Source organism: Phacochoerus africanus, chromosome 8 (genome assembly GCF_016906955.1).
Source record: "Phacochoerus africanus isolate WHEZ1 chromosome 8, ROS_Pafr_v1, whole genome shotgun sequence".
Lineage (NCBI taxonomy): Eukaryota > Metazoa > Chordata > Mammalia > Artiodactyla > Suidae > Phacochoerus > Phacochoerus africanus.
Window position 1 is genome coordinate 55,267,450 of NC_062551.1, and position 27,995 is coordinate 55,295,444.

At 57.0% G+C, this 27,995-nt stretch overlaps 1 protein-coding gene across 1 annotated transcript; it reads left to right on the top strand.

Moving 5' to 3' along the window:
* Nucleotides 1-22: 22 nt before the first annotated feature.
* MYBPC2 (myosin binding protein C2) lies at nucleotides 23-27,981 on the top strand. The gene is made up of 28 exons (XM_047790160.1): nucleotides 23-179; nucleotides 1,261-1,350; nucleotides 1,828-1,914; nucleotides 2,087-2,235; nucleotides 2,538-2,655; nucleotides 3,333-3,381; nucleotides 3,573-3,632; nucleotides 6,046-6,239; nucleotides 6,485-6,617; nucleotides 8,902-9,026; nucleotides 9,126-9,231; nucleotides 10,471-10,643; nucleotides 12,881-13,046; nucleotides 14,073-14,179; nucleotides 14,449-14,478; nucleotides 15,008-15,147; nucleotides 16,453-16,612; nucleotides 16,714-16,818; nucleotides 16,994-17,182; nucleotides 17,538-17,672; nucleotides 19,830-19,997; nucleotides 20,130-20,218; nucleotides 20,322-20,517; nucleotides 21,883-22,022; nucleotides 23,685-23,844; nucleotides 24,028-24,164; nucleotides 26,354-26,540; nucleotides 27,866-27,981. Exons 1-28 carry the CDS (start codon nucleotides 161-163, stop codon nucleotides 27,874-27,876), a joined length of 3,423 nt encoding a protein of 1,140 aa, XP_047646116.1. The 5' UTR covers nucleotides 23-160; the 3' UTR covers nucleotides 27,877-27,981.
* The last annotated feature ends 14 nt before the right edge of the window (nucleotides 27,982-27,995 follow it).

Below are 27,995 nucleotides of genomic sequence, written 5' to 3' on the forward strand. Positions count from 1 at the left end.
CGCGGCCGCCAGCGAGGGTGGGGAGGCACGTCCTGGGCCTCCCGGAGCCTCCTGGGAGTCTCTGGACTCCTTAAAGGGCTCCCTCTGGGGGCCCACCTGTCCTCCCTAGGGCCCCTGGTCACACAGCTGCGGTCACAGGAGCGGGAGGAGGTCCGGTGACATGCCTGAGGCAAAACCAGGTGGCTGTGGGGTCTCCCTCCCTATGTGGCATGTGGTCCTCTTTTCTGAGTCCCTCTGTGGGGTTGGCAGAATGGGGTGCCTTCCTTGTGGGGGATGGGAGGGTCCCATACCTGTGTGAGGTGGGTGGAGGTCCCCTTCCCTAGGCATGTGTGTGTCGGGGGAGGAGGCCCTTTCTCTGGAGGGAGTTGGGGGCATGACTCTGGGTGCAGGTAGAGATTGGGAATTTGGCTCCCTTTTTCTCGATAGTGATGGGAGGCCCGTGTATGCCCGAGTCATTGCAGGGCGACTGGGGGAGTCCCCTACATTTGGGGATGGGGTCCCCTAAGAAGGGCTAGGGGACATTTTTCCGAGTCAGGATCCGGACCTTTCTCTGCAGGGGAAAGAGGCCCTGGCTTGTCTCGCTCTTAGGAACTCTTATTTGCTGGGTAAAGAAAGCTCTTCTCTGTACAAGGATGAGGGGACTGCCTTTCAGCGGGAACTGGGGTTTCCCCATGCAGTAATTAGGGGACCTTCTCCATATAGAGGCTCAGAGCCTTTATGTGCAGATTCAGGGTCCTCCTTAGAATAGGATTGGGGGCGGCGTGGGGATGGATATCTTTCTCTCTCTGAGAAAGTGAACAGACGGAGTCACAAGCCCTGCCCCCTAAGGACCCCTCCTCCTGGGGGGGGGGTCCGGTCCGCTGGTACCAGGCCCACCAGGCTGAGGGGTCAGGGGTGGGGGGGGTCCCAGCTCTTCGCTGCAGCTGGGGCCCCTGAAGGCCAGGAGCCAGCTGGCGGGGCAGGAGAAAGATGCTGCGGTCAGCAGTAGGGATCCAGTTTCCAGCCCAGGGGAAGAGCTAATTATACCGCCAAGACCCAAAAGGTCAGGGCCCGGTGGCCTGGGTGGCTGGGGCATGGTCTGCCTGGGGCAAGGAGAAATCCGATCGCACAGACTCTCGGATTAGAGATAAATTTACACCTGGGCGGCTGGACTCCAGGTTCCGAAGGAGGAGGGGCCAGGGCGCCCGCGCTCCGGTCCCGGGTTGCGCATAAGGAGAACGCTGGGCGCATGCTCAGCTGGGACTATTTCCCGCCTCGCAGCCGCCAAAAAGGCCCCCGCGGGCAAAGATGCCGCCAAGCCAGCTCCCAAGGAAGACCCCCCGAAGGGGGCTCCTGAAGAGCCCCCTAAAGGTGAGACGGCAGCCCAGCGGGCTGGGCGGGACCTGGCACTTCTGCTCCTCCCGGCTTTCTCCTTTAGCCTGCCCGCCCCTGCTCACAGCTCTCCGAGGCTCCCCAGCATCCCCAGGACAGAGCCCAGCCCCTCAGCCTGGCCTTCAAGCCCCGCCCCCCTCCGACTGGCTGATGACATCACCGAGTCTTGCCCAGCTCTGAAGCACCCCAGTGCATCCCGACACCTCTCCCACCCTCAAACCCCACTTAACCACCCCGTTCACAGAAGGGGAAACTGAGGCCCCCAAGAGGTGGGAGTGGGGGGAGCCTGGCCAAGGTCCCGCGGCCACTAGGTGCCTCGTGGTGTGTCCAGGTCAGGAAAAGCCACTTTGCCCTTGCTTTGGTCTCTGACTGCTGAGCAGAGGGTCCCCCGTTAGTTCTAAGCCCCGCCTCCAAAGTGGCCGGTCACAGACCCCCCTGGCCCTGTCTCCTGAGCAGAAGCCCCACCTGAGGACCAGTCTCCCACCGCTGAGGAGCCCACTGGCATTTTCCTGAAGAAGCCAGACTCCGTGTCGGTGGAGAATGGTGAGGGGCGCCTGGGGGAGGGAGGGGGCGGTGGGGCCGGGAGGAGGGGAGGGGGGGAGGCTCTTGGGTCTGAGGGAGGAGGGGCGGCGGGCTCCCAGCCTCCCAGGCCCCTCTGCAGCACCTGGCGGTTCCTGCCCTGCCCTCCCGCCCACCCTCCCCCCACCTCCCCCAGGAAAGGATGCCTTGATCGTGGCCAAGGTGAACGGGAAAGAGCTGCCTGGCAAACCCGAAATCAAGTGGTTCAAGGGGAAGTGGCTGGAGCTGGGCAGCAAGAGCGGGGCCCGATTCTCCTTCAAGGAGTCCCACGACTCTGCCAGCAATGTGAGGAAGCCGTGGGGTGGTGGGGAGGGCACGCGGGCCAGGGCTGGAGGTCGTGCGGGGCTGCTTGGTAGAGGTCGTGCTGCGCGGAAGGGAGAATGTGTGGGTTGGGGCAGGGGACCTATGTGTGACCAGAGAGCTCTCGCGGTCACGGACAAGGGCCCCCAGGGGTCAAGATCGTCCGGGCATGGGAAGAGACAGCTGGCCTCTCCTGTGGGGACTCCTGTGGTGAGGGGGGCTCTGGGGGACGCGGGGTGGCCCTGGAGAGTGGGCACACGCACCCAGACCGCTGGCCTGTCCCCCAGGTGTACACCTTGGAGCTGCGCATTGGGAAGGTGGTCCTGGGGGACCGCGGGGATTACCGCCTTGAGGTCAAAGCCAAGGACTTCTGCGACAGCTGTGCCTTCAACATTGATGTGGAGGGTGCGCTGGTGGTGGGATGACTGGGGGAGGGGGGGCCAGGGTCCTGGGTCTGGGGGGGGAGTATACAGATGTCGGGGTGAGGCAGGCACAGGCCTTTGGAGGTGCAGGGCTCAGGGTGTACAAAACTGGGGAGGCCGTCTGCAGGCTTAGAGCAGGAGGTGCCGATTTGGGGGGGAAAGGGTTCAGGGTTTAGGGGGGTGATTTATGTAGATTCCAGGGTCACAGCATGACATCTCGAGGAAGGGGCAGTCAAGGCTTGGAGAAAGCCAAGGTTTAGAAAGTCAGGGTGTGCGGGTTCAGGCTGAGGGTGGAGAGGATTATTGGGAGGTTATGCAGACTTGGGGCCATGTGTGTGGAGCTCTGAGGGTGTGCAGGCTTGGGGGGGGGTCTCGAGCCTAGGATGTATGGGGGGCTTAAATATGGTGGGAACAGGGAATGAGGTTGCCCAGGCCTGGGGAGACGGGCCAGCTAGCCCAGGTGTGGGGGGGATGGGCCGCTGAGAGGGTGGAAGTGAGTCTGCAAGTAGAGGGTGTCCAGGCCCAAGAGAGAGGGTGTGCTGGCCCCGGAGATAGACACGAAAGGGCCTGGGGAAGGCTTGTGGGCCTGGAGGGGTGCACTCGGTCTTAGATGGGGCCTTGCCCCCAGTCACCTCCTCTCCTCCCATCTCCTCTCCCCAGCGCCCCGTCAGGACTCCGCTGGGCAGAGTCTAGAAAGCTTCAAGCGTTCGTAAGTGACCCAGGACCCTGGGGAGGGGTGGCAGTGTGTCCTGGTGCCAAGGACCGTGGGGGGAGGGTGGTCTCCCTTGGGAGGGGGAGCTGTGGGAGAGGGGAGATCGGGAAAAGCAAGGAGTGGGGACCCAGGGTGAGGCCGAGGGTCAGGACCTCAGCGGGGTTCCTGCCCCCTCTCAATGGTCACAGGGGTGAAGGGAAGCCAGAAGGCGCGGGCGAGCTGGATTTCAGCGGCCTGTTGAAGAAGAGGTGAGCCCACCCACCTGGCGGAGAGAGGGGAGATGGGACTCAAGGAGGAAAGGATGGTGGGTGAGGACCCCTGCCCCTGTTGCTCCCCACTGCTATCCTGGGACACCACCACCACGCCACCATCTACCCATTCCCAGCCCACCCTGCCACCTATCCATGTAGCTACCCGCCCATACACCCACCCCCAGATCCATAACCCCTACCACCCACCCATCTCTCCAAGCAGCCTACCCACCCACCCTGTACCCCACCATTCTCACATCCACCTTCCTGTCCACTCAGGCTCCAGTTCACCTACTCATCCACCTGTTCACCCAGCCAACCAGCCACCCATCCAGCGGTCCACCCACCCACCCACCCATCCGTCTCATCCCTCCATCCACCCAGCTACCTACTTACCATCTACTAATCAACCTACCCACCCATCAGTCTGCCCACTCATCTCTTTATGCAACCAGCCACCATCTATCCATCTGCAAACCCACCCATCCACTACCTGCCCCTTCTTCCTTCCCTCTGCCCACATATCCATCCCTCTGCCCACCATCCTCCCACCTGCCCATCCATGCGTCTGCCATCACCCTCAGTCACCCACTCACGAACCCATTCCTTCATCCTTCGCCCACCTACTCCATCATCGCCTTCTCTACATTTCAAGGCACCCATTCGGCCATCTTTCCACCACCCATTGGTCTACCATGGATCCATCTTCCCACCCGTGTATCCATCTGTACCTGCATCTCTCTTTCAACTGAGCCCAACATCCCACCTACCCATCTACTCCCCCACCTGCCCATCAAGCCTGGCACTCCTCAGTCAACTGTTCACCTCTTCAGTGGCACACCCATCCACCCAGATGGCTCTCTGTCAGACTGATCTATGTGAAACTGCACATCTGAAGGTGAAAAAATGATTGAATACTAGCAGTTTCATATTACTCACCAGGAAGCTTGTCCAGTCCCTCAGGTTTTCATTATCTGCTGGTCCACCTGTCCATCCTTCCACTCACCCATCTATCCCCATAACCAGATCTCTGACCACCCCACCTGCTGAGAGTCCTCTGCTCTTCTTGATCCAGCCAACCATCTCCCCAGCCATAAGCATATTCACCCAACTGCTCACCCAGCCATGTGCCACCAACTTATCAATCCACCCACTCACCCAGCCATCCTCCATCAGCCTGTCTACCCATGTTAAGGCCACCCTTCCCCTCCTGACCCACCCGTCCACGGACCCATTCAACGGTCAACCTAGGCCCCCAAGGACCCCTCCACCCAGTTGCCAGGCCCCCACCTAATGTCTGTACATCAATCCAGAGAGTTACCTGTCCCCCAATTCACCCACTCATCTGTCCTTCCTTTGTTCCCTTCTTTCCTTCCATCCAGAGATCCACTCACTCTCTCACTCAGCAAACGTCTTCTGAGGCCTCCCGTCTAACAGGCAGGCCCTGAGCTGAAATCAGGGGACAGAGTCGCTCATTGCCTTGGGAAGATGGGTCTGGTTCAGCAGACATGGGCACAGACCAAGACCGTTTAGTGTGGTCAGAGAGAAGGTCCCACGGGGGCCCTGTGAGAGCCCAGAGCGAGGGCCACTTCTTGCCTGAGGGGACAGGGACTGCTCCCTGGAGGAGGAGGCTTTTGCACTTGATCCTGTGGTGTGAAGGAAAAGGTGGGGAGAGGTCACCCGGGCAGGGAAACATTTCATGCAAAGGCTGGGGAGCAGGAGTGAGCCCACAGTGTCCAGGAGAAGGCAAGTGGGCTGCTGGGGATAGTTTGGGGAGCGTGTGGTGATGGGACTGAGGCTGGGTGCAGTGGTGATTTCAGGCTAAGTGGCTGGGCTTTCCCCCTGAGGGTCATGGGGAGCCATGGAAGAGTTTTGGTTTCTGTTTTTCTTTTTTTTTTTAGGGCTGCACCCGTGACATATGGAAGTTCCCAGGCTAGGGGTTGAATGGAAGCTGCAGCTGCCGGCCTACACCACAACCATGGCAGTGCCAGATCGAGCCGCATCGGTGACCTAAACTGCAGCTCACGGCAATGCTGGGTCCTTAACCCACCGAGCGAGGCCAGGGATTGAACCCGCATCCTCATGGATACTAGTTGGGCTCTTAACCCACTGAGCCACATCGGGAACTCCCATGGAAGAGTTTCGAGCAGGGAAGGGATAGCATCTGAATCGGGGGGGGGGGTTCAGAAATATCCACCTGGGGCTGCATGGGGAACAGACTGGAGGGGGAGAGATGGGGAGAGGTCAGGAGGCCAGGGAGGAGACGGGGCGATGGTCCCAGTGGGACAGAATAAGGGCAGAAGACCCAGAGAGAGAGCGAGAAAGTGACACAGCCGGTGGGCGGAGAAGCAGAGGGAAACGGTCACCTCCTCACTCCTTGCTGGCCCCGCGCTGCTCTCCCCACCTTAAGGCAGGTGGTTGAGGAGGAGAAGAAAAAGAAGAAAGACGACGATGACCTGGGCATCCCGCCTGAGATTTGGGAGCTCCTGAAAGGGGCAAAGAAGAGCGAGTACGAGAAGATCGCCTTCCAGTACGGCATCACTGACCTCCGGGGCATGCTGAAGCGGCTCAAGAAGGCCAAGGTCGAGGTCAAGAAGAGCGCAGGTCAGTGCCAGTCTGAGGGACCACGGGCCCTGCCCCTAGGGACCCCAGCATCAAGGGCATCCAATGTTTGGACCCTGGACCTGTCTTTTGGAGGTCCCAATCTGAGGTTCTCGGGAGCCTCCAAGTTCATGGGAGGCTTTCCGACTTGACCTTGGAGAGCCCATCGTCTGGGGAGGGAGACTTGGTGGCTCAGGACAGTGAGAACCTCTCTCGGCTGCATCCGCCTTGCATCCTTGCATCTCCAGCCTTCACCAAGAAGCTGGATCCGGCTTACCAAGTGGATCTGGGCAACAAGATCAAGTTGGTGGTTGAGATCAGCGACCCAGACCTTCCCCTCAAGTGGTACAAGAACGGCCAGGAGATCAAACCAAGTAGCAAGTATGTTGGGGGGGGGGAGTCCCCGGGTCGGGTGGGGGGATCTGAGTCCCAGAGAGAGCATGCAGAAATAAGCTGGTCCCTCTTCACCCAGAAAGGGCACACACCCTCACCCACATGTAGAGTGCAGATACCTCGGTAGAAAAAGAGACAAAGGCAGAGTTCCCATCGTGGCTCAGTGGTTAACGAATCAGACTAGGAACCATGAGGTTGGGAGTTCGATCCCTGGCCTCGCTCAGTGGGTTAAGGATCCGGCTTTGCCGTGAGCTGTGGTGTAGGTTGCAGACGCGGCTTGGATCTGGTGTTGCTGTGGCTCTGGTGTAGGCTGGTGGCTACAGCTCCGATTAGACCTCTAGCCTGAGAACCTCCATATGCCGAGGGACCAGCCCCAGAAAAGGCAAAAAGACCAAAAAAAAAAGGCTTTTAGGTTGTGCAGTTCTAGGTGTTTATCCTAAGGGAGTGATCACGGTGGTGCATATTTGTCTTCAAGGATGTTCACTGGAGCATGGGCTGCTGTAGCAAGAAATGGAGAACAACCAAAACATATAATTCCATATTAAGGTGCTGTGGGGTCACTGAAAAAGGTATTTTCAATTTTATGGAGTTCCCTGGTGGCTCAGTGGGTTAAGGATCCGGCATTGTCATTGCTGTGGTCCAGGTACGATCCCTGGCCTGGGAACTTCCATATGCCACAGGAGCAGCCAAAAAATTAAAAAGAAAATAAAATTTATACTAACACGGGAAGCTGTTCAAGATTAGTGTTATGTGCAGAAGCAGAGTCCCCAGTTCTGCTTCACAAAATATTAATCTGCATATAGATTATGTATAAAGACATTGGAAAGACAGAGGCCAAAATGTTCATAGCTGCTATTTCTTGGTGGCACAGTTAGGGACGGGTTCTATTTTTATTATTTTTCTCTTGGCTGTCTTTTCTACATCTCTCACCATGAGTTTTTTTGGGTTTTTTGCTTTTTAGGGCCGCACATGCGGCGTATGGAAATTCCCAGGCTAGGGGTCAGATTGGAGGGGCAGCTGCCGGCCTGCACCACAGCCACAGCAACACGGGATCTAAGCTGTGTCTGCAACCTACACCCCAGCTCATGGCAACACCAGATCCTTAACCCACTAAGTGAGGCCAGGGATTGAACCCACATCCTCATGGATCCTAGTCGGGTTTGTTACCTCTGAGCCACAACGGGAACTCCACCATGAGCATTTTGGATAAGATAAAAACTTATGTTAGCTAAGGCATCGGTCAAGTTGCTATAAAAAATAGGCCCCAGAACACATTAATTTAGAGAGAAATGTATTTCTAGCTGATTGAGGCTGGTGGGCTGTCTCCCTTCTTAGAGGTTTTCGGGAACCAATGTTCCACATAAATTTTTTTTTTTACGTTTCCTATTTTTGACTACATAGTTTCTTTTTTTTTTTGGCCGCACCCACGGCATGTGGAAGTTTCCAGGCCAAGGATTGACCCCATGCCACAGCAGTAACCAGAGCCACATCAGTGACCACGCCAGATCCTTAACCCGCCGAGCCACCAGGGAACTCCAGCTACACCATTGCTTGTGGTGGTGTCCTCAATCTGAATGATCGAAGCTGGGTCATGGGTACATCTGTGTCTATCAGGCAGGAAGTGGGAAGGAGAGAAATCGAGAACAGGCACCTCAGAATCGAAGATGACCTAGCCGCTAGCCCATCACATCCACTCGCATTCCCTTGGTCCAGGCTCAGTGGTGCGGCCATCCCAGCTGCAAAGGAGGCTGGGAAATGTAGTTCTCTAGGTGGGTCGCTGTGCACCGATGCTACCTGGGAGAATGGATACAGGTGGACAGTTAACATTGCCAGTGCTGTTATTGGACAGAACATTGTAAATTATACTATAATTAAAAACAGAGGCATTTCCATCATGGCGTGCAGTTAACGCAGCCGGCTAGCATCCATGAGGACGCAGGTTTTCTCCCTGGCCCGCTCAGTGGGTTAAGGATCCGGTGTCGCCATGAGCCGAGGTGTAGGTTGCAAATGCGGCTTGGATCCTGCGTTGCTGTGGCTGTGGTGTAGGCCAGCAGCTGTAGCTCCCATTCAACCCATAGCCTGGGAATTTCCATATATCGCAGACGTGGCCCTAAAAAAAAAAAAAAGCCAAAAAAGAGAAAGAAATTGGACTGTCCATCCGCTCCCACACAATCTGGCTCTGAGAGGGAGTGTCTGGTCCTGAGAATAGATGGCTGGATGCAGGGTCTCCTCCACTCCCTGGGTTGAGCTGAGACTTTTTTTTTTGTACCAGATATGTGTTTGAGAATGTTGGCAAGAAGCGGATCCTCTGCATCAATAAGTGCACGCTGGCGGATGATGCTGCTTATGAGGTCGCCGTCAAGGACGAGAAGTGTTTCACTGAACTCTTCGTCAGAGGCGAGGCCGGGACGGGGGGCTGAGCTTGGGGGCGGGGGGGTGGGGGGCTCTGGAAGGGGTCCCAGCGCTATTGACCGCCCGGCTCCCGCTGCCCCACAGAACCCCCAGTCTTGATTGTCACGCCCCTCGAGGACCAGCAGGTGTATGTGGGTGACCGGGTGGAAATGACAGTGGAAGTGTCAGAAGAGGGTGCCCAGGTCATGTGGTAAGTGACTCCTGTCTTCCACAGAGATGCCCACAGGACCTTCAGCGCAGCCTCAGCCTTGATCTTGAGACATGCGCTTGAAGATTTCAGACCTTTACCCAGGAGATATCAGGAGACCTCAGTTTTTCTCTAAAAATCCTCATCTTCACCCATGACCTTTTTTTGAAACTGTTGACATCCAGCCATTCCATCCTCTTCCAGGTCTTTTTCCCGACCTTTGCTATTTTGGATCCATTACGTTATTTATTCATCTGTTCAACCAGTTGCCCATCTTTCAGTCCATGTGCTCATGCATCCCCTCCATCCATCCATCCCCCCATTCAGCCATCCAGTCATCCACCCCCTCCTCTCCCATCCCATTGCTTCATCCGTCCCCCTGCTCAGCCACCTACCATCCATTCATCCATTCTTACCTCTATTCCCCCACCCGGCAAGTATTTATTGAGCACCTATTGTGTGGTGACCCTCTTCTAGGTATTGGAGACAAAACAGGGAGAAAATGTATCAACATGGCACCTGCCCTCCTGGAGTTTATGAGCTGGTGACTTGCTGGTGTGTGTGTGTGTGTGTGTGTGTGTGTTGGAGATGGAGACAGATGGTAATCAAGTCATCACACAAATAAATCTGAAAGTTCTATTTTGCCAAGTATTTCAGAGGCGGGGTAACTGATGCTAGAACCACTTTTTTATTGATTGATTGATTTGCTTTTTAGGGCCACACTCATGCCATATGGAAGTTCCCAGGCTAGGGGTCGAATCAGAGCTGTAGCTGCCAGCCTACACCACAGCCACAGCAACATGGGATCCGAGCCGTGTCTGCAACCTACACCCCAGCTCACGGCAATGCCGGATCCTTAACCCACTGAGCGAGGCCAGGGATCGAACCCGCACCCTCATCGTTCCTAGTTGGATTCGTTAACCACTGAGCCATGACGGGAACTCCAGGAAACGCTGTTTAATGAGGCCATGACACTTGCTGTCTCTCTGCGATCTGAACTCCATCTCTGACCTCTGCCCATGACCCCTGTGGCCCCTGACCTCCAACCTGTGACCTCTTCTTCCTCTTTAGCTCCCTGACTCCCACCTGCGATCCACCCACTCCAGACACCTCTGTCACCCTCTGTCCCTTCTCGTGACCTCCCTTCAGACCCCTGACTCCTGCTCAGGACCGTCTGCCTGGCCCCTGACTCACCTCTGACACCCAGGCCCCTCACTCCCGCTCCGTGTCGCGCCCACCCAGGTTGAAAGACGGCGTGGAGCTGACGCGGGAGGACTCCTTCAAGTCCCGGTACCGCTTCAAGAAGGATGGGAAGCGTCACATCCTCATCTACTCGGATGTGAACCTGGAGGACGGGGGTCGCTACCAGGTCATGACCAACGGCGGCCAGTGCGAGGCGGAGCTCAGCGTGGAAGGTGCGGGGGCCTTCGGGGCGGGGGCTGGGCCACACGCCGCGGGCTCCACATCTCCGAGGTGGCGCTGCTCCGCTCTGTGCTTCGAACCCTCCCTGCTCGGTGCCTCATGCCCTCTGTTTGATTCTCGGGCACCTCCCAGTGGCTCCACCTTCAAAGGCTGGACCATCCGACAGCGCCTCCCCGCTGCCACTGTCCTCACCCGGCCCGGGTCTCTGCCACCCTCACGCCTAGACCAGGGCACTCGTCTCCTTGCTGCTGGCTGTTTCTGCACCCGTGCTCCCACCCCCAGCCAGCCCGAGGGAGCCCTGTAAGTGTAAGACCATGGTGAAAACCAAACACGGTCCGCAGTCGAGCTCACAGGACTGGACCCACGGCCACATCCTGGTTTGGATATCGGGCGACAGATACCCCAGATGGCACCACTGGGGGAAGGGTACATGGAACACTGTGCTATGATTGCGAACTCCTGTGCTTTTAGATCTAAAAAGGGAAAGAAAGGAAGGACCCTGCTGTAAAGCACAGGGCACTCTGTCCAGTCGCTTATGGTGGAGGATAATGTGAGCTAAAGAATGTGTATGTGTGTGTGCGACCGGGGCAGCTTGCTGTACAGTAGAAAACTGACAGAACCCTGTAAACCAGCTGTAATTGAAAGAATAAAAATCATTAAAAGATAAATAAAACATAAAAAAAGAAAGGAAGGGAGAAAGGAAAGAAAGAAAAGCTCTGAGTTCCCTGGTGGCTCAGTGAATTAAGGATCTGGCCTTGTCACTGCTGTGGCAGGGGTTGGAACCCTGGCCTGGGAACTTCTGCAGGCTGCAGGTGGGGCCAAAAAGGAAAAAATGAAAAGAAAAGCAGAGCTGGAGTCGTTGCCGGGCCAGAAAAATTATGGTATATTCATCTGTAGCCGTAAGAAAGGACAACTTTGAGGTTCCTAATGTGGAAAGATTCCCAAGATGTATTGTTAGATGGAAAAGCAAATATGTCACTCTTAGTATGAGGGGGGAAGAGAGGAAATAGTAAGGACAGAAGGGAGGGAGGAAGGCGGAAAGAAAGAAAGAAAAGGAAAGAAGGAAAAGAGAGAGAAAGAAAATGTATGTACACATCCTTGCTTTTATGTGTGGACTGGCTGCCTTTGAGGAAGGGATCTGAATCTATGACTGGGGAGTTCCCTTGTGGCACAGAGGGTTAAGGATCCGGCATTGTCACTGCAGTAGCTTGGGTTGCTGCTGCGGCTCAGGTTCCATCCCTGGTGTGGGAACTTCCACTTGTCGCAGGCATAGCCAAAAATGAAAATCCATATGATTGGAAGTGGGTGGGTGAGAGATTTTCCCTCTAAAATTTCGATTCCCTGGCCTCGCTCAGTGGGTTAAGGATCCGGCATGGCCATGAGCTGTGGTGTGGGTCACAGACGCTGCTCGGATCCCGCGTTGCTGCGTTTCTGGCGTAGGCCGGCAGCTACAGCTCCAATTGGACCCCCAGCCTGGGAACCTCCATATGCTGTTGGTGCGGCCCTAGAAAAGACAAAAAGACAAAAAGACAAAAAAAATATGTATATATATATACACACACATACATAAGTCAGATCGAAGCCATCTTTCCAACACCATCCAGTGGTGGGTTTTTTTTTTTTTTTTTTTGTCTTTTTGTCTTTTCTAGGGCCGCACCCGCAGCACATGGAGGTTCCCAGGCTAGGGGTCCAATAGGAGCTGGAGCCGCCAGTCTTCACCAGAAATGAGGCAACTTGGGATCTGAGCCGCGTCTGCGACCCACACCACAGCTCACGGCCACAATGGATCCTTAACCCACTGAGCGAGGCTTGGGATCGAACCCACAACCTCATGGTTCCTAGTCGGATTCGTTAACCACTGAGCCACGACAGGAACTCCCCATCTCACTTTTTCAAGCACAGTCCTCCCAAGTCTGTCTGGCTCACTCTCTGCAACAGCCTGCTTGCTGTTTCCCAAACCAGGAGCCTGCTTTCCTCTGCAGGGCCTTTGCACATGCCGCCCCTCTCCCTGGGGGCTTCCTCAACCTCCAGTGGACTTGCCCCCGCCTTCCCCAGGCCTCCTCGCTCCCTCCTGTTATTGCTGTGTGTGTGTTTCCTGTTCACCATCTGTCTCCCCACTAAACGTGCGCTCACGGGGCGTTCACGGCTGGCTTGGCCCGTGGTGGGTGTCCACCCATCTCTGTGGGTCCACCGGAGTTTGACGGCCCCGTCGCCTTCCCTCTTGATCCAGAGAAACAGCTGGAGGTTCTGCAGGACATCGCCGATCTGACGGTGAAGGCCTCAGAGCAGGCTGTGTTCAAGTGTGAGGTGTCCGACGAGAAGGTCACGGGCAAGTGGTACAAGAACGGGGTCGAGGTGCGGCCCAGCAAGAGGATCACCATCTCCCACGTGGGCAGGTACGGAGCTGACTGTGGACAGGGTCCCTAGACTTGGTGGTTTAAAAGAACAAGGGTTTACGCAGTTCCCATCGTGGAGCGGTGGAAATGAATCCGACTAGGAACCATGAGGTTGCGGGTTCGATCCCTGTCCTCGGTCAGTGGCTTAAGGATCCGGTGTTGCCGTGAGCTGTGGTGTAGGTCACAGACACGGCTCGGATCCCGAGCTGCTGTGGCTCTGGTGAAGGTTGGCGGCTACAGCTCCCATTGGACCCCTAGCCTGGGAACCTCCATATGCCGTGGGTGCGGCCCTAAAAAGCAAAAAAAAAAAAAAAAAAATCTGATTACAGCGACTCGGGTCACTGTGGAGGCGACGGTTGGACCCCGGCCCAGCGCAGTGGGTTAAAAGGATCTGACGTTGCCACAGCTGTGGTTCGGATTCAGTCCTTGGCCTGGGAACTTCCATATATTGAGGGTGTGGCCATACAATTAAAAAAAATTTTTTTAAAAAGGGGGCATAGAGGAGTTCCTGTCGTGGCGCAGTGGTTAACGAATCTGACTAGGAACCATGAGGTTGCAGGTTCGGTCCCTGCCCTTGCTCAGTGGGTTAACGATCCGGTGTTGCCGTGAGCTGTGGTGTAGGTTGCAAACGCGGCTCGGATCCCGCGTTGCTGTGGCTCTGGCGTAGGCCGGCGGCTACAGCTCCGATTCGACCCCTAGCCTGGGAACCTCCATATGCCGCGGGAGCGGCCCAAGAAATAGCAACAGCAACAACAACAACAACTACAACAACAACAAAAAAAAAAGGCAAAAAGACAAAAAAAATAAAAAAATAAAAAGGGGGCACAGAGAGGTTAAGTAACTTGCCCAAGGTCACACAGCTAGTCAGGGGCAGAGTGGGATTTGAACCCAGGCCCTAGGATTCCAAAGCCCAGAATAAGAATGGTGGGCGTTGAGGAGGTGGTTTACCTTGAGGGGAGTATTTCTCCACGGGGGTCCCCGGGGCGACCTGGCCTGCTCTCTGCCCTGCCCCCTCCACCCCTGTAGGTTCCACAAGCTGGTGATTGACGACGTCCGTCCTGAGGATGAGGGTGACTACACGTTTGTGCCTGATGGCTACGCCCTGTCCCTCTCGGCCAAGCTCAACTTCCTGGGTGAGGATGCCTCCTCATTTCCCCGAGTGCCACAGCACCCACCCCCCAGACCCCGGCGGGCCTGGTGCCCACCTACAGGAACAGGCTCCCCTCACTGTAGGTTGCAGGTGACAGGGTGGGCGAGGCGGGACAGTCATGGACCTGAATCCACCCCCAACCCCCCAGGTCCCAGGGTGCTGCCAGGCCCTCCCCTCTGCTTCCGGGCTCTAGGGTGGGAAAAGGGGCCCCATGGATTTAGACTTACCCTTCCCGTCTTCTTTGACCTCCAGAAATCAAGGTGGAGTATGTCCCCAAGCAAGGTAAGGCCCAGGGGCTGCTGTGGTCCTTAAGCTGGGGCCTGACTCAGGTCTGAGGGAGGGGGTTGGGGCTGGATCCTGGGTCTGAAGGAGGAGGGGCTGGGGGCTGGTTCCTGGGTCCGAGGGAGGAGGGGGCTGGGGGGCCCTGGGTCCGAGGGAGGAGGGGCTGGGGGCTGGATCCTGGGTCCGAGGGAGGAGGGGCTGGGGGCCTGGATCCTGGGTCCGAGGGAGGAGGGGGCTGGGGGCTGGTTCCTGGGTCTGAGGGAGGAGGGGCTGGGGGCTGGATCCTGGGTCCGAGGGAGGAGGGGACTGGGGGGCTCTGGGTCCGAGGGAGGAGGGGCTGGGGGCTGGATCCTGGGTCTGAGGGAGGAGGGGCTGGGGGCTGGATCCTGGGTCCGAGGGAGGGGCTGGGGATCTGGTCTGCTGGGTCTCTGTGGCTGTTGGAACCCAGCTTCTTGGGAAATCCTCTGGAAGGGTTTGGGAGGCCAGCTGCCCACTCCCAAGTTGCCCAGAATCTCTCCTCTGCCACCAGAGCCACCAAAGATCCACCTGGACTGCTCGGGGAAGACCTCAGAAAATGCAGTTGTGGTCGTGGCCGGAAACAAGCTGAGGCTGGACGTGTCCATCACAGGGGAACCCCCTCCCGTTGCCACCTGGATGAAGGAGGATGAGGTATGGCGGGGCTTCCACTGTGCCCTGACTTCTCAGCTCTGCTGGGTGACTCTAGGCAAGTTGGTTTCCCTCTCTGAGCTTCAGTATTATTGGCTGTAAAATGAGGATGATAATTCCTTCTCCAGAGGGTTGTGTGTTTTTTGGCTTTTTAGGGCCTCATTCCCGGCATATAGAGGTTCCCAGGCCAGGGGTTGAATCTGAGCTGCAGCTGCCGGCCTACACCACAGCCACGTGGGATCTGAGCCATATCGTCGACCTACCCCACAGCTCACGGCAACGCAGGCTCTTTAACCCACTGAGCGAGGCCAGGGATCAAACTCGCATCCTCGTGGATACTAGTCCATTCATTTCCGCTGAGCCACGAAGGGAACTCCCCAGAGGGTTATTTTGAAGAGTGGAGATTATATTCCTTCATTGCCTAGTAGTAGCCCAACACGTGATGGGAGCTCCAGCCATCCGTCTGTCCATCCGCTAATCCATCCATCATTCCAGCCATCGGCCACTCATCCATCTAAACCATCTTTCCATTCATCAATTCATTGACTGACTGCTTAATCATCCAGTAATTAATCCATCTGTCCACTTATCCATGAATCAATCCACTTATCCACCCACCCATCCATCCATCCATCCAACAAATATTTTCACCTTGTGTGTTCCAGGCCCTGAGACAGTTCAATTTTTCTCCTCTCCTCTGGGCTTCAGTTTCCTCTTCTGTAGGATGGATAGACTTGACTCAGTCTTCACTCATTCCTTCACTCAGCAAACACCCCCTGAGGTTTCCTCTATGCCAGGCCCTGTGCGTAGACGCTGAGGATACAGCCATGAGGCAGACGCAGCCCGTGCCTTCCTGGAGCCTTTGCTTTTGGAGAGAGGCAGACAGGCACAGGCCAGGGTGATCGGGGCAGAGATAAAGGGGGCTACCGGAGTCCATGAGAGTCAGGGGCTGGGGCTAGCACTTCAGTGGGGAGCATGCAGGAGGGCTTCCTGGAAGAGGCAACTTCTGGAGCAGCTCTCAAGGACGGGTTACAGTATAGCGGATAGAGATGCGGGGGGTGGGGGGCAGGGCATTGCATGCCCCAAGCCCGGGAACAGCTTTGCAGCATCTTGGGGGAGAGGAAGGTCTGGTGCTTTTTCAGCAAGGGCGGCGTGGGGAGGGGCGACGAGGTTGGGCGCCAGCAGGTCCCCTCGTGCTGGGGCTGGTCTTGGGGAGCACTGGTGATGGTGCACAGGGGAGCGGGGGAAGGGGCCACTCTGGGCTTGGAGGGAGGTGGAGCCAGGCCTCTGGTGGATGTGTTCGGTCAGGTGTTCTCGGGCACCGAGGGCAGGGTCCGCCTGGAGCAGCGGGCGGACATCAGCAGCTTTGTGATCGAGAGTGCAGAGCGAGGCGATGAGGGCCGCTACACCATCAAGGTCACCAACCCGGCCGGCGAGGACGTGGCCTCCATCTTCTTGCGGGTTGTGGGTGAGCAGAGGGAGCAAAGGGGGCTGAGCCCGGGGAGGGGGGAGGGTGGCCCCCCGAGGCCCCGAGGGGTCCTCTGACCATCCTGCCGGCCTCTCCCCAAGATGTCCCGGACCCCCCGGAGGCCGTGCGTGTCACGACGGTCGGAGAAGACTGGGCCATCCTGGTCTGGGAGCCACCCAAGTACGACGGGGGTCAGCCGGTCACCGGTGAGTGCCTCCGGGGCCCTTCTTGATCCCGGACCCCCCTGACTGCCCCGTGACCCTGAGATCAAACCACGATGGGTGGCCTCAGACCTCTCTGGGCCCTGTAACCCTGATGGCCCCCGCTGCCCTGCACCCCCGGCCTCCCGTGACGGCCCGCTTCTCCTGGGGGGGCCTCCAGGCTACCTCCTGGAGCGGAAGAAGAAGGGCTCTCAGCGCTGGATGAAGCTGAATTTCGAGGTCTTCACCGAGACCACCTACGAGTCCACCAACATGATTGAGGGCATCCTCTACGAGATGCGGGTCTTTGCCGTCAATGCCATCGGCGTCTCCCAGCCCAGCGTCAACACCAAGCCCTTCATGCCTATTGGTGACGCCCCTCTGTGCCCTCCCCGGGCCCCCGTCCACCTCTGACCCCTGCCCTGCCCCTCACTGATCTCTGACCCCACACCCTGGCCGTGGACCCCCCTCACCCTCCGCTCTCCGGACTCCTGTCCCTTCTCATCCAACAACTCAGCACATTGCCCCCCCCCCCCCCGCGCCCCCCACTCCTGGCCTCCTCCTGCCCATGTGCTAGCTCGGCCCCCTGCCCGCTAAGATCCTAGACTCTGTGCCAGGTCCCAGATACGTCCCTGACCCCCAACCCACCACCCTGATCCCTTTCTTGACTCCAGCTCTGAGCCCTGACCCCTCATGTACCCCCTCCTCCCCTTGGGTTTTTACAGCACCCACCAGTGAACCCCAGCACCTGACGGTGGAGGACGTGACAGACACCACCACCACCCTCAAGTGGCGGCCTCCAGACAGGATTGGGGCGGGCGGCATCGATGGGTACCTGGTGGAGTACTGCGTGGAGGGCTGTGAGTCACCCCGTCCGGGCGGGGCTCCAGTGGGTGTCCCGTCCAGGGGACTGCTCCTAGGGCAGGGCGGGGACAGAGCTGCAGTGCAATGTGCTGCCCTTGCCTGCATCCCTGTGCCGGGCTGGGCCGGGCCGGGCCCCCAGTGATCGCCTGTCTGCTTCCTCCCTCGCTCCCTCCCCCACACCATCCTCCAAACGGCAGCGCCTTGTCACCCGTCCATCTAGCCTTGCATCCAGCTAATTCTCTGCTGCCTCAATTGCTCTTCCTCCGTTCTCTCCATTTATCCATCCATCTACCCTCCAACCCGTCTTTCATCCCTCCATCCCTCCCTCCATCCATCTTTCCTTCCTTTTCCTTCCTTCTTCTCCCCCTTTTATTTCTCCTTCCTCCCTTCCCACCTCCCCACGCAGGCACCCATCCCGCCATCTCTATATCCATCTGAACAAAATTTCGATCTATCCATCCGGCCAGTACTATTTTTTTCCACCCAGACAGACAGCCCGTCACCGCTTTCTCTCTTCCTTCCCTCCCTTCTTTCCCTCCCTTCACCTACATGACCGTCTAACGGTCCAGCGATATACTGACTTTCCGTCTATCCGCCCGTCCATCTCTCCATCCGTGCCGCCGTCCACATTCGCACATGTCCCAGGGTCCATCCTCCCCCAAGCAAGCATGCCCTGAGCGCTAACTCCACGCCAGGACATCGCTGACCTGGTCCTCTCACGAGGGAGACAGATAAGATCTCGACACCCTATCCCAGGCCTTAAGCCAGACAGACGTGGGTTCCAATCCTGCCCCTACGCTTTTTACTTTTTCTTTAAGAAATTATTATTATTATTATTTTTTAGGGTCACACCTGCAGCATATGGAGGTTCCCAGGCAAGGAGTCGAATCAGAGCTGCAGTCGCTGGCCTATGCCACAGCCACAGCCACAGCCACGCGGGATCCGAGCTGTGTCTTCACCCTACACCCCAGCTCATGGCAATGCTGGATCCTTAACCCACTGAGCGGGGCCAGGGATTGAACCCACATCCTCCTGGATGCGAGTCAGGTTTATTTCCACTGAGGCACAACGGGAACTCCCTCCCTATGCTTTTTAACTGTATGACCTGGGGCCACTCTGAGTCTCAGTTTCTGCATCTAAAAATGGTGAAGACACTCCTCTTTTTAAATTTTTTGTCTTTTTGACTTTTCTAGGGCCGCTTCTGTAGCATGTGGAGGTTCCCAGGCTAGGGGTCGAATCGGAGCTGTAGCCACTGGCCTCCACCAGAGCCACAGCAATGCGGGATCTGAGCCGTGTCTGCGACCTACACCACAGCTCACAGCAACGCCAGATCCTTAACCCACTGAGCGAGGCCAGGGCTCGAACCCGCAACCTCATGGTTCCTAGTCGGATTCGTTAACCACTGCGCCACGACGGGAACTCCGACACTTCCTTCTTGACAGGGTACAGTGATGACCTCATTGGGTAATGCATGTAAATGGGGGACGGCTGGACTCTGGTCAGTTTCTTCCTTTTCTCTTCCCAGGGCTCTTTGCCCCCTTCCTTCTCTGCTCGCCCTTCCCGAGTCTGTGTTCTAGAACCTACCCTGGTTAGAGTTCACCCTGCTGACTGTTGGTCTGACCCAGCTTGGTTCACTAACCCATGGCGACAAAACCAAGATGGGAAATGAACCTGTCACAAAGGCAGGAAATCCAAGGCACCTCTGATTACCACCCCCAGTTCCACCCCCTCTCTGAGCCTCAGTTTCCCCACCTCTAAAATGGGGATAATGGAGTTCCGTCCTGGCGCAGGGGAAACGAATCCGACTAGGAACCACGAGGTTTTGGGTTCCATCCCTGGCCTCGCTCAGGGAGTTAAGGATCCCGCGTTGCTGTGGCTGTGGCCTAGGCCGGCAGCTGCAGCTCCGACTGGACCCCTAGCCTGGGAACCTCCATATGCCGCGGGAGCGGCTCTAAAAAGACAAAAAATAAAATAAAATGGGGATAAGCGTGGAGGTAGGAATTAATGAGCTAACATTAATTAGCTCCAACCTGGTCAGAAAAAAGCCTGAAGAAATGTCAGCTGCCGCTCTTTGTTGCTCTGGGCCCAAGACACGGGAGGGGGCGGAGGGCAAGGTCTGGAAGGAAGGGTCCGAGCGTAGCTCGTCTCTCTAGCGGACGAGTGGATTCCTGCCAACACGGAGCCCGTGGAGCGCTGCGGCTTCACAGTCAAGAACCTCCCCACCGGAGCGAGAATCACCTTCCGCGTCGTTGGGGTCAACATCGCGGGGCGCAGCCAGCCGGCCACCCTGGCCCAGCCGGTCACCATCCGGGAGATTGTGGGTGAGCCGCCCCGACAAAGCAGTGTCCTCATTAGGGCCTCCCCCGACAGCCTCGTCGCCACCAGTCTCTCTGTCCCTCCGCGGAGGGTCCCCCAGCCCTATGCTGAGCCGGCCCCTGGGATTGTGTCCCCAGAGCAACCCAAGATCCGGCTGCCCCGCCACCTCCGCCAGACTTACATCCGCAAAGTTGGGGAGCATCTCAATCTCGTCATCCCCTTCCAGGTGCGCGGGGCTGGGGTCGCGGTGGGAGGGGGGCAGGGGGCAGCTGCCGAGGGCGGACCCGGCCTGACCTCCTCGCCATCCCTCACCCCGCCCCCGTCCGCAGGGCAAGCCACGGCCGCAGGTGGTGTGGACGAAGGGCGGGGCGCCCATAGACACCTCCCGCGTGCACGTGCGCACCAGCGACTTCGACACCGTGTTCTTCGTGCGCCAGGCGGCCCGCTCCGACTCCGGGGAGTACGAGCTGACCGTGCAGATCGAGAACATGAAAGACACGGCCACCGTCCACATCCGGGTCGTGGGTGGGTGCGCGGCCCACGGGCGGGGAGGGGATGGAGGAGGCGGAGATGGGGGGGAGATGAGGATAATGGGGGGGGGGAGTGCAGAGATCGGAACCCGGGAGCGTGGGAGGTGGCAGTGGGGCCAAAGGGGAGGCAAAGGGAATGGGGAAAAGCCGAAGATCACAAACGGCTCGGACATTTTTTAAAACTTGCCTGCACGTCTGTAGGTTAATTTCAAACACCCTTACACACCCAGAGGCATCACGTTCCAAAAATGGGATTTCTGTTGTTTATTTAGTTAGTTAGTTTTCTTAGGGCCGCACCTTCCATATATGGAAGTTCCCTAGGCTGGGGGTCCCATCAGAGCTGCTCCGAGCCCTGTGGCACCGCAACACGGATCGTTAACGTGTTGAGCGAGGTCACAGATGAACCGATACCCTCATGGATACTAGTCAGGTTCGTTATCACTGAGGCACAAGAGGAACTCTGCCAGGTTTTGTTTTGTTTTTTGTTTTTTTGCTTTTTTTCAGCCGGACCTGCAGTATATGGAGGTTCCCAGGCTAGGGGCTGCGTTGGAGCTGTAGCCACCAGCCACAGCCACAGCCACAGCAAGGCCAGATCCGAGCCATGTCAATGACCTACACCACAGCCCACGACAGCACTGGATCCTTAACCCCTGAGCGGGGCCAGGAATCAAACCCGTGTCCTCATGGATCCTAGTAGGGTTCGTTAACAGCTGAGCCAGGACGGGAACGCCGTTTTGTTTTTCAGTGCGCTGTTTTTCCCTTTTAGTTTGCTCCCCCTTCCAGTCACTCCCCACTTGACATAAACAACCTCCCCCGGGAAATCCTGTAACCGACTTCAAATTTTTCTCTACTGTTTTGTTTGTTTTTAAAAAGGGCCACACCTGCAACATATGGAAGCTTCCAGGCTAGGGGTCGAATTGGAGCTGCAGCCACAGCAATGCCAGATCCAAGCTACACCTGCAACTTACACGGCAGCTTGTGGCAATCCCAGCGGATCCTTAACCCACTGAGCAAGGCCAGGGATCGAACCCGTGTCCTCATGGATACTAGTCGGGTTCTTAGCCCGCTGAGCCATGCTTGTGTAGTGATCCTTCACAGTGTGTTTTTATTTTCTGGCCATTATTGGTTTTTTAAAAACTGCCTTATGGAGTCCCCTGGTGGCTCTGCGGGGTGAAGGCTCTGACCTCATCACGGCTGTGGCTCTGGTTTGATCCTGGGAATTTTTCATGTGCAGCCGGCTCAGCCAGAAAAGAAAATCGCCTCATACATAATCAAAAAAAGAGGTGATGTGGCTGGGCGTGGGCATGGGAAGGGACATTTAGGGAAGCCTGGGCCAACTTAGAACAATGCTTCCTTCCAGAAAAGGCCGGGCCTCCGCAGAATGTGATGGTGAAGGAGGTGTGGGGCACCAATGCGCTGGTGGAGTGGCAGCCCCCCAAGGACGACGGCAACACTGAGATCACCGGGTATTTCGTCCAGAAAGCCGACAAGAAAACCATGGTGAGAGACCAGAGGGGCCGGGGGCTGGGCGGGCCTGGGGGGAGAAAGCCGCCAAGATTATTGGAGGGGGCATGTTGCTCCCATTTCCCAGCGGGGAAACTGAGGCTGGAGAATGGGCTGGGGTTGGGAGGGAAGCCTTTTGGTTGAGATTGGGTGCAGAACAGAGTATCTTTTCTTCTTTTCCAAAAAAAAAAAAAATTTTCAGGGCGTTCCCGTCATGGCTCAGTGGTTCACAAACCCAACTAGCATCCATAAGGACGTGGGTTCGATCCCTGGCCTCACTCCGTGGGTTAAGGATCTGACGTTGCCGTGAGCTGTGGTGGAGGCTGGCAGCTACGGCCCTGATTCATCCCCCAGCCTGGGAACTTCCCTATGCCGTGGGTGCGGCCCTAAAAAGACAAAAGACAAAAAAAAAAGAAATTGATTTATAATGTTCTGTCCTTTTCTTTTTTTTCTTTTTTCTTTTTGTCTTTTTGCCATTTCTTGGGCCGCTCCTGCGGCATATGGGACGTTCCCAGGCTAGGGGTCTAATCGGAGCTGTAGCCACCGGCCTACACCACAGCCACAGCAACCCAGGATCCGAGCTGCGTCTGCGACCTACACCACAGCTCACAGCAACGCTGGATCCTTAACCCGCTGAGCAAGGGCAGGGACCGAACCCACAACCTCATGGTTCCTAGTGGGATTCGTTAACCACTGCGCCACGATGGGAACTCCCCGTCCTTTTCTTTTAATTGAAGAAAAATTCACCTACTGAAATGGAGCATTACCCATTTAAAAATGGCACTTAGCGGTGTCCCCTGATGGCCTAGGGGTGTAGGCTCTGGCGTTGTCACTGCTGTGGCAAGGGTTCCATCCCTGGCCTGGGAACATCCACGTGCCGAGGGCAAAACCAAAAATAAAATAAAAGTGGCATTTCGTAGCTTCCCAGTGTTGTGCAGCCAGCCCCTCTGTTTAGTTCTGAGATGTTGTCATCACCTCAAAAGGAAGCTCTGTGTCTGTCAAGCAATTGCTCCCCTTCCCCTCCCACTCCAAGCTGGGCGCCTCCTCCCCCGTCTGCTTCCTGGGGATTTGCACACATACGGACGCAGCCGCTCGCTACGTGGCCTTTTGCGCCTGGCTCCTCTCACTCAGTTCCAGGTTTCCCTGGCTCTCCCACGCTGAATGCTTCATTCCTTTTCACGGCTGAGTCCCAGGCCACGGTTTGAATGGACCCCCTTCTGCTTCTGCCACCACCCTCCAGTGAGCATCTGGGTTGTTCGCACCTGCCAGCCATTGTGAACGGTGCTATGGGAACAGCGGGTTTTGTGAGCAAGATGCTGGCTTGGGTGTGCTTTCCTTTTTTTTTTTGGCTTTTTATGGCCAAATCCTTGGCACATGGAGGTTCCCAGGCTAAGGGTCAAATGGGAGCTACGGCTGCCATCCACAGCCACAGCCACAGCCACGTGGGATCCGAGCCTCATTTGCGACCTACATCACAGCTCACAGCAACGCTGGATCCTTAACCCACTGAGTGGGGCCAGGGATCGAACCCACATCCTCGTGGATACTTGTCAAATTCCTTTCCACTGAGCCACCACGGGACCTCCTGCTGTGCTTTCCTCACCCATCCGTGTCCCTCACCTCACTCTCGGCCCCTCCCTGTCCGCCCCCCACCCCCAGGAGTGGTTCAACGTCTATGAACACAACCGGCACACCTCCTGCACCGTCTCCGACCTCATCATGGGCAACGAATACTATTTCCGAGTTTACAGCGAGAACATCTGCGGCCTCAGTGACTCTCCTGGCGTCTCCAAGAACACCGCCCGGATCCTCAAGACAGGTAGTGCCAGCCCTCTCCATGGGGGGCCGCCCCCCCACCCCCCCGCCCCGTCCAGGGCTTGACCTTGACGCCTCCGCCCACCCCCCTCCGTGGACTCACCGCGGATGGGCGCCTGGTCCTGGAGGGGAGTCGGTCCCCGCACAGTCAGGATCGGTGCCCTCACAGGTGCCTCCCCCTCCCCAGGCATCACCTTCAAGTTACCGGAGTTCAAGGAGCATGACTTCCGAACGCCTCCCAAGTTCCTGACGCCGCTGCCCGACCGAGTGGTCGTGGCTGGTTACACTGCGGCTCTCAACTGCGCCGTCAGAGGCCACCCAAAGGTGCCGTGTGTGCGCGTGTGTGTATGTGTGTGTGTGTGTGTGTGAGAGAGGGAGAGAGAGAGAGAGAGAGACCGTGACCCTGGAGGGAAAACTTCACCAAAGCAAAGCCGCCTCTCCTTGCCATCACACGGGGTCTTCCTCCGAGTTCTCTTTCCTCTGCTCATGGGATTTGCTTACTTTTTTTTTTTTTTTCAAATGGCCATATTCTCAGCATATGGAGCTTCCCAGGCTAGGGGTCAAATCGGAGCTACAGCCGCCGGCCTACACCACAGCCCCAGCAATGCTAGATCCGAGCCACGTCTGTGACCTACACCACAGCTCATGGCAAAGCTGGATCCTTAACCCACTGAGCAAGGTCAGGGATCGAACCCACAACCTCATGGTTCCTAGTCGGATTTGTTAGCCCCTGAGCCATGATGGGAACTCCAGATTTGCTCACTTTTAACCCACTCAACTCTAACCAGAGCCCAAGTCTCGGCTCATCACACTTCGACTTACCTCAAAAACAGACTCCTTTTGGAGTTCCTAATGTGGCTTAGTGGGTTAAGTGCCCAACATAGCGTCTGTGAGGCTGCGGGTTCGATCCTTGACCTCACTCAGTGGGTTAAGGATCTGGCGTTGCCACAAGCTGCTGTGTAGGTTGCAGCTGCAGCTTGGATCTGATGTTGCTGTGGCTGGGGTGCCCTCCAGTTGGACCCCTAGCCTGGGAACTTTCACATGCCTCAGGTGTGAACATACAAAGGAAAACAAACCAAAAAAAGGCCTCTTTGTTGGGGAGGGAGGTCTAAACCTCCAGGGCTCCAGGGCGTCTTCCTGCCCCATCGGGTTCCCAGACTGCTCTCTGGGATTGTGGGCACTTGTACCCTTGAGCTCCAAGGACCCCCAGAGACCAGAGGTTGGCAAACTATGGTCCTTGGACCAAGTCCACCTGCCAGTGGTGTCTCTAAATAAGATTTTTAGAAGTCAGTTGTTCCCTTTTTCTCTTTTTTGTTATTTTGCTTTCATTTTATTCAGGAAGAGTTTATTGGGACGTGGCCATGCACACTGGTTTGTGTGTTGTCCATGGCTGCAGGGACCACGGGGCCCCCAAAACCTAAAATATTGACTACCTGGCCCTTTTGACTTCAGGTCTAACCCCGGTTTTAGCATCTGCCCACAGGCACACATGGATTCTATCCTTCACCTCCTGCAACACTTTCTGCTGCTTCATCCGCTAACTCATCCGTCCATCCATCCTCCACTCACTCACTCACCTGCCAACCCCTCATTTCCTCCGTTCATTCATTTGCTCCATTTGCTCATTTATATCCTTCCTTCTTTCATTCATTTGCTCTGTGAATTCTTTCAACACACACTTTCACAGGCTTTCTGTGTGCTGCTGAATTAGACAAGGAGTTCGTCCTGTGTGGTGGGGAGACCGCCATGCATCCAAAGTTACACACTTGGGGAGTGGGTCAGTGGAAAGAATCTGACTAGCATCCATGAGGACGCAGGTTCGATCCCTGGCCTCACTCAGTGCGTTAAGGATCCAGCATTGCCGTGAGCTGGGGTGTAGGTCGAAGATGCAGCTCAGATCTCTAGTTGCTGTGGTTGTGGTGTAGGCCAGCAGCTACAGCTCCGATTGGACCCCTAGCCTGGGAACCTCCATATGCCATGGGCACGGCCCTAAAAAAAAAAAAAAAAAAATATATATATATATATATATATATATATATATATATTTAAAATCACACAATTGACTATAAAATTATAAAGGGTGGTGAGAGTGCCAGGGAAAAGCAGGCAGTTATGAGAGGGTGAGGCAGCCATTCCTGCTTCATCTAGGGGCCGGGAAGTGCCATGGGGACCCGAGACCCGAAAGACAGGTGGGCGCTGTTTGGGTGATGAGGGGAGGGAGGAGTCCGCGCCAAGGTCCGGAGGCGGGAGCCTGTCTGGTCTTCTTGAGGAGCAGAAGTGTGGCTGGAGCAGAGGGAGGGTGGGGAGGGAGGCAAGGGCGGAGGAGTGAGGGGCCAGATCATGCAGGCCCTGTGGGCCTCGCGGGAGCGAGCTCCTCCTCCCGCCGAAGAGGAGCCTGAGGGTCAGAGAGGAGAGGAGACCAGTCCAAGGTCCTCGGGCAACATGAGGAGGCGGCACAGCCAAAGGGAGGCCTCCCAGGGGGCCCTCCGTCAGGCGGCTTCCTGTCCCCGCAGCCCAAGGTGGTCTGGATGAAGAACCAGATGGAGATTGGCGAGGACCCCAAGTTCCTGATGACCAACCACCAGGGCGTCCTGACGCTGAACATCCGCCGCCCGTCCCCGTTCGACTCGGGGACTTACTCGTGTCGGGCCGTCAACGAGCTGGGGGAGGCCCTGGCCGAGTGCAAGCTGGAAGTCCGAGGTGAGGACGCCACACAGCCCACCGGCGGCCCCGCTGAGCCGTGCTGAGACCCAAGATCGGTCCGCCGCGCACCCTCTGGGAGCTGGATTGGGAGGCCAATCCAGACCCCAGCAGGGACGCTGCAGGGGGACACACGGGGGCGGGGGCTGGGGGGGATTGAAGGCGGCACAGGGTGTTGTGGGGGTGGGCGAGGGGGGCGCCTGACCCAGCCTGGGCCCGGGTCTGAGGCTTTGCAGAGGAGTTGAAAGACACATGAGAGATGAAGGGGGCGAGAGAGTTTAGCACAAGATGGCTAAGGCTCCCAGTGCGCCCGGCCCTACGTAGGGAGGTGCGGGGACACAGCCTGGAAACCCACATGGGTAGCAGCAGAGGCCCAGAGGATGGGAGCCCAGAAAAATGTGTTCCCTCCACAGCCTGTCCCCCAGCTCCATCCCTCCCGTCCCTGCCTCTCTGCCCCACAGCCCCAGCCTCATTCATCCTCTTCCTCCCAAATCCTCCCCCAGCCTCCTCCCAGGCCTCCAGGCCTCCTGGCCTCCAGTCTCTCTCCAGTGCACCCCCCCAGGGCGCTCCATATCCAGAGGTGACCTGCTCTCAGCCCTTCCCAGGCTGCCCAGCAGCCCAGGAACCCTTCTGCCTGGTGTCTTGGTTCTGCATCTGCCCCCAGCCCCTTTCCATCCTCAAGTACCCAGGTTCCTGCCCCACCTAGCTGTTGGCAGTTGGACAAACTAGCTGTGCTTTTTCCTGCCCCTGGGACTTTGCACATGCTGTTCCCTCATCTGGAACACTCTTCCTCACCTTGTCTGCCTTGGGCTTCAGTCCAGCAAACGTACACATCCAGACTTGGAAGGGAGGCCACTCATTATGTCCCTCAGAGGTGGCTGAGGTTAATACGGGCTTCCGGAGCCCGTCCCCGACTGTGACTCCCCCTGGCTCTGATGACAGCCCAGCAGACAGATGGGGCTGCAGATCTTTAGCAAAGGGCCCAGAGGGCCGGCTCTCCAGGTACCTCCTGCCTGTCATTCTAAAGCCCTGCTCTTCCCGGCTGACCTAAGTCCTACCTGGTGTCCTGCTGTCCTCCTTATCAACTATTGAATGTGTTCAGAAATATCCCTACTTCAAGATTCCAGTGACAGCTGATCGGTAGCAGCTGCTCGGAAATCAGAACATCCTAGTTGGGGGCTCAGAACTCCGGGCTCTGTGAAGTTGGGTTGACCGGCGCAGGGATGGCGGGGGACAGGAAACCTGCGCCCCCTGCTGGCCAGGTGCAGGCAGCGGGCAGGGGGCGGGGGCGTTTTCACCAGTCTTTTCTCTCCCCCCCCCCACAGTGCCGCAGTGAGGCTCCCGCCTCCACCCAAGGTAGTTGGCTGCTGAGTCCTGACCCGGATCTCCCCGAACCCCTTTCCCTTTCCCGAGTTATTACAAGATTCTTGACTCGGACTCAGCACACGTCTGTCC